Source organism: Pan troglodytes, chromosome X, assembly GCF_028858775.2.
Source record: "Pan troglodytes isolate AG18354 chromosome X, NHGRI_mPanTro3-v2.0_pri, whole genome shotgun sequence".
NCBI classification, from domain to species: Eukaryota; Metazoa; Chordata; class Mammalia; order Primates; family Hominidae; genus Pan; species Pan troglodytes.
In genome coordinates, this window is record NC_072421.2 from 133243549 (window position 1) to 133249960 (window position 6412).

A 6412-nucleotide genomic window follows, 5' to 3' on the forward strand; every position below is an offset into this window, starting at 1 on the left:
GTATTTCTCTAATGCTATCCCTCCCCTAGCCCCCCAACCCCTGACAGGCCCCACTGTGTGATGTTCTTCTCCCTGCGTCCATGTGTTCTCATTGTTCAACTCCCACTTATGAGTGAGGACACGTGGTATTTGGTTTTCTGTTCCTGTGTTAGCTTGCTGACACATGTCCCTTCAAAGGACATGAACTCATTCTTTTTTATGGCTGCATAGTATTCCGTGGTGTATATGTACCACGTTTTCTTTATCCAGCGTCGTGGCAGGCACCCGTAATCGCAGCTACTCAGGAGGCTGAGGCAGGAGAATTGCTTGAACCTGGGAAGTGGAGGTTGCAGTGAGCAGAGACTGTGCCACTGCACTGCAGCCTGGGTGACAGAGTGAGGCTCTGACTCAAAAAAAAAAAAAAAAAAAGTCTTCCAATGCATGGAAAGAATATTTTTCTCCATTTACTGCAGTCTTGAATTTCTCTGAGTGATGTTTTATAATTTTTGTGAAGTACTCTAGCACATCTTGATTAGATTTATTCCTAAATATTTGATGTTTTTGGAACTGTTTTTAATGACATTTGAAATCTCATATTCTAATTATTTGTTGCTATTAATTATACAGAAATGCCATTGGTTTTCATTATATCTAATATGTTGACTAAATTTGCTTATTAACCATAATGATTTTATTCTTCTGCATTTTTCTATGCACAGAACAATGTCATCTGTGGATAATGACAGTTTTATTTCTTTCCAAATTTTAAACCTGTTATATTTTCCTGATGCTATGGTACTTTTTAGAACCTCCAGTAAATTCTTGAATGGATAGTGGACATCTTTGTCTTGTTTTCAAACTCAGGGAGAAAATACTGATACATCACTATAAAGTATGGCATTTACAATTTTTTTGTACATATGCTAACCAGGTTAAGAAAGTTGCCTTTTTCCTAAGTTGGTGATAATTTTTATCATGAATGGACTTTAAACATTGATCCATGTATGAAAATGATCATGCGGTGTTTCCCTGTTTTGTTGTTGTTGTTGTTGTTGTTGTTGTTAATGTGGTGCACTACGTTTATCGATTTTCAAATGTTAAATCAATGTTGCCTTTCTGCAATATACTGCACCATGGCTGATGTATGTCCTTTTTAAGTACTAGTACATTTTATTTGCTCACCCTTAGTTTGGAATTTTTGCGTCTAAGTTCAGGGTGATATTGGCTGGTATTTTTGGCTTGATCTTGTAGTTTTTCTTCCTTCTAAAGTCCTTGACAGATGTTGTTATCAGTTTTGTATCAATCTTCTAATAAGGGTTCCTAATAAGGGTTAATACACGTTGGTTTATACATCTGTTTGAATATATAAGCATAAATACTTATATATTAAATATATATAATATAAAATTTAAAATATAATGTATAATAAGGGTTAATACAGATTGGTTTATACATCCATTTTTTCTAATAAGGGTTAATACAGATTGGCTTGTACATCTTCAAATAGGTAATAATATTTTTATCTATTTTTGGTTGATGTCAGCTGCTTATTCCACAAGCATTCTGATTGATTTGGTTACACCATCTTTCTTCTGTTTTACTTAGTGTACATTAAAATTGGGTTTCCTTTCCTGAGAACAGAGTGTTTGTTCAGACTTGGTAAATCTTGGCTCATGATTAAAAGTGAAATTAATGATTCAAAGTCTTGGTTGTATACACATATGCAGACTGTTTGCCATTTTGTGATTGTTAGATTTTTGTCGTGAATGGAGTACGTTCATTGATGTTTTTCAGGAAACAATGACCGATAAAACAGAGAAGGTGGCTGTAGATCCTGAAACCGTGTTTAAACGTCCCAGGGAATGTGACAGTCCTTCGTATCAGAAAAGGCAGAGGATGGCCCTGTTGGCAAGGAAACAAGGAGCAGGAGACAGCCTTATTGCAGGCTCTGCCATGTCCAAAGAAAAGAGTAAGTAAGCCTGTCCTCACCTCCTCTTCATGCTGTATCCAGTGCAGTCGGCCTCCTGCCTCATCCCCTCCAGAGAAACTGTCCTTGACAAGGTCAACAGTTTCAGCTGACATTGCCATTAATTTCTCAGCAGCATTTGACAGTTGTTCACTCGCTTCTTCATGAAAACCTTCTAGGATTTCCATTTCCCACAATCTTTTTTTTTTTAATTTCTTGTCCTTATTGGTGAATCTCTATCATTTTTTTCTTGAGATGGAGTTTCGCTCTTCTCGGCCAGGCTGGAGTGCAGTGGCGCGATCTCGGCTCACTGAAATCTCCGTCTCCTGGGTTCAAGTGATTCTTCTGCCGCAGCCCCCCGAGTAGTGGGATTACAACCACGAGCCACCACACCCAGCTAATTTTTGTAAGTTTAGTAGAGATGGGGTTTCGCCATGTCGGCCAGGCTGGTCTGGAACTCCTCACCTCAGGTGATCCACCCACCTCAGCCTCCCAAAGTGCTGGGATTACATGCACGAGCCACCACCCCCGACCCCATCATTGTTTTTTTCTACATTTCTTTTTCTTCTCTTCTCTAAATACTGTAAAAAATTCCTGAACCCCAGCATCTCTCTCTCTCCTTCTATTCCACTCTGCCACGATCAATCACTGAGCTCCTGAGATACCTCCATGTTTCCCATTATTTCCCGCATCAAACACATACCCTCCAACCCTGCAGCCGGGTCATGATGTTGGCATGTAAATCACGTGATGCCATGTCGCTCCTGAACACCCATCCTCAACACTCCTAAGCACTCAGAACCGACTGCGAAGCAGCTTTGGTCTGCGAGGTTCTGCGTGGCCTGGCCTCTGTCACCCTCTCCTCACACGGGCCCCATCATCTCCTGAGTCTCTCTGCTACTGTCCTTCACCCCGTAGTGCCCGGTCCATCCCCACTCCAGCCCATATCCTTGGCCTCACCGCAGCCTGGAACTCCCCCTCTGCCTCTGCGCAGGCAGCTCTGCTTTTTCCTTCAAGCCCTGCCCAAGGGTACCTCCACAGAAGGCTCTGCCCAACCAGCAGCAGCTCCTGGGGCTCCCTCTGCTGCTGTTGCCCACAGGCCTGTGGACTGCTTCCTTACCACTAGCCCAACACTGTATGTTTCATTTGCTCATTGTGCACGTACTGTCTGACCGCCCCATGAGGATGTGAGCTCCACAAGGGCAGGGAACGTTGCTCTCTGGGCTGTTTACTGCTGATCCCCAGCTACTGGCATGCTGCCTGCCACAGACGATGAATAAATGAGAGGTGTCAGACCTGGAGTGAAAAGAAAGTCACTTTTGTGAGACAGAAAGGAAGGATGAGGAAAATCATACAGTAAAAGGGACTTTTTGGTGATGGAGTGCGTATAGAACTTTTAGCAGTAATGGCCGCCTCTATTTTCTCAGAATATGTTTGATATAACAGGAGACCGGTTGAGTTGTATCCCAGTTGCCTGGGTTCCAGCTCAGTAAAGCATGGCAGTTTGTAAGTGAGTTTGAGAAATCATGATATCAAGTGAGACTTGCTGCTTTCAACTTGTAAAGCATAACAAGCTGAAACTATCCCATGAGTACCAGGGATCTGTGAATGTTGCTTTAGAGTTGTACTGTCTTACTTGGTTTCCATATCTATTCAAGGCGACAGAAAATAAGAGGTGGTTTTATTGTATTATGTGTCCTGGCCTCCGTTTGTCAGGCCTGGGATTTCTCCCTGGTGTATCCTCCCATTTATGAAATAAATAATTCCCTAGAAACTGAGGCGCACATAGATGTACCCAGAGGGGTGATGAAACACACGTATCTCACAGCTCAACTTCTCAGTTTGATTTCCAGATCTGTCATTCATGAGGTTTATGTGGAGGGGAAAGAAAGTGGTCAAACACCAACTGATGGCTTTTACTCAAAATTTGTTTCACCAGAGCTTATGACAGGAGATGGTATTCCACCCAGCCAATTGGATTCTCAGATTGATGACTTCACTGGTTTCAGCAAAGATGGGATGATGCGGAAACCTGGTAGCAATGCACCTGTGGGAGGAAACGTTACCAGCAGTTTCTCTGGAGATGACCTAGAATGCAGAGGAATAGCCTCCTCTCCCAAAAGCCAACAAGAAATTAATGCTGATATAAAATATCAAGTAGTGAAGGAAATCCGATACCTTGGACGAAGTAAGTAGTGTAAGAACGTCTGTTTTATAAAACTATAGGAAGTCTCTCTTTCTATGATTCAGAAGATATCCATGTTACCTCTTGAGGCTCATTCTTTGCCAGAGTTGAGATTGCACGTAATTTATGGTGGTTCCTCTTTTCTTTGACTAAAGCATGTACATTTTTTGTTTTTCTTTTCTTACTTGGTTATGGTTAAAGGAGTTACATTCGTATGTATGTGCAGGTGCCTTTTTTATTATTTAGGTTTTGTATGTGCAGGTATCTTGATTTAAGCATTTAAAACATTTCAGCCTCTGAAGCATGATTGCTGAGGTGTAGATTCACTTCTATTCTTCTTTATATTTGATAATACTGAAGGTTTTTTTCAACATCTTCAGAATATGAAAAAGTCTTCAAAATGCTTGAAGGAGTGCAAGGACCTACTGCAGTCAGGAAACGATTTTTTGAATCCATCATCAAGGAAGCAGCAAGGTGGGTAGAAATAGGAACTGTCCAATTTCTTTAAGCACTTGGGCTCAATAGAGTACTGGGGGTGAGCGTTGGGGAACAGCCCCTGCCTTGCGTTTCTCAAACCCTGGTCCTCACTCACAGTTATGGCTGTCTCCACAGTTACTTAGGCTAATGTTATCTGAGTCTAACTCATTCTTCGAAGACTATGGAGACTTCCATTTTCACCATAGTCTGAGGTGCGCATTGTCCCTCAATTGACACTCTTTGTATTTGCTAGACTACCTCTTTTTAAAAAATTTGTGTAGGCACATGGCAGATGCATATATTTCTGGGCTATATGAGATATTGTGATACAGACAACAATGTGTAATAATCACATCAAGGTAAGTGGGGTTTCTATCACCTCAAGCTTTTATCCTTTGCGTTACAGAGAATACAATTATACTCTTCATTATTTTTAAATGTGCAATTAAATTATTACCGACTATAGTCACCCTGTTGGGCTATGAAATACGACATCTTATTTATTCCCTACTTCTACGTATTAATCATCCCCACTTCCCACACCCTCCACCCCCACTAACCTTTGTAGCCTCTGGTAACTGTCATTCTACTCTCTATCTCCATTAGTTCAGTTGTTTTACACTTTTACTCCCCAAAATAAGTGAGAACATGTGAAGTTTGTCTTTCTGCACCTGGCTTATTTCACTTAACATAAGGACCTTCGGTTCTATCCGTGTTGTTGCAAATGACTGAATCTCATTCTTTTTTTTTATGGCTAAACAGTACTCTATGGTGTATATGTACCATATTTTCTTTACCCATTCATGTGTTAGTGGACACTTAGGTTGCTTCCAAATCTTGGCTACTGTGAACGGTGCTGCAGCAAACATGGGAGTGCAGATATCTCTTCGGTACACTGACTTCCTTTCTCTTGGGTATATACCCAGCAGTGGGATTGCTGGATCATATGATAGCTCCATTTTTAGTTGTTTGAGGAACCTCCAAACTGTTCTTCATAGTTGTTGTAGTAATTTATATTCTCACCAACAGTGTATGAGGGTTCCCTTTTCTCCACACCCTTGCCAGCATTTGTTATTGCCGGCTAGACTACCTCTTACCATGCAGATACATTTCTATTTCCATGCTGACTGTTACTTCATCTTTCCATCTGTCACAGCACTTCCTACAGCATAGGTTCTTTGGCTATCTTTTGGTTAATGACATGTCTCTTTCTCTTCAGATGTATGAGACGAGACTTTGTTAAGCACCTTAAGAAGAAACTGAAACGTATGATTTGAGAATACTTGTCCCTGGAGGATTATCACACCCCAAATGCATAATCTCATTAATGATTGAGGAGAGAAAAGGATCAGATTACTGTTTTCTACAATGGAGCAGGATATTGCTGAAGTCTCCTGGCATATGTTACCGAATCAACTGGCCTTCCAGAGGCTAAGAAATTTCTGTTAGTAAAAGATGTTCTTTTTCCTAAAGCATTTTATTTGAAAGGATAACTTGTGTTTTGGTTATTTTGTATTCCCACCTGTGCTGGTAGATATTATTAACCCATTAGGTAAATACTGTTACAGTCGTGGTTTCTGCAGCAGCTCACACTGATGTAGCTGGCGTTTATAACTACCTTCTTTCGCTACCCATTTCGCATTCCCTTTGCCCTAAGATAGCATGTCAGTTGGTCATGATGCTTGGCCTGGCAGGATGACTCAAACCTTCATTACGGAAGAGTCTGAACCATTAGATATCCTGCCTGGATGGGGTTGCTGTGATTTTCCTTTAACTCTAATCGAAAAACACGGGAGGACTAAGAA

At 41.1% G+C, this 6412-nt stretch overlaps 1 protein-coding gene across 5 annotated transcripts in view; it reads left to right on the forward strand.

The window, feature by feature from the left end:
* The window catches only part of LOC738391 (cancer/testis antigen family 45 member A10), a 12542-nt gene extending 6442 nt beyond the window's left edge, over positions 1-6100 (forward strand). For all 5 annotated transcript variants that reach the window (XM_063804878.1, XM_024353132.3, XM_024353133.2 and 2 more), the window contains exons 2-5: positions 1774-1948; positions 3885-4133; positions 4511-4604; positions 5827-6100. In XM_063804878.1, coding sequence (XP_063660948.1) covers positions 1774-1948; positions 3885-4133; positions 4511-4604; positions 5827-5884 — 576 coding nt within the window. In that variant the 3' untranslated portion in view covers positions 5885-6100. The remainder of the gene's footprint in view (positions 1-1773; positions 1949-3884; positions 4134-4510; positions 4605-5826) is intronic.
* Positions 6101-6412: the final 312 nt, after the last annotated feature.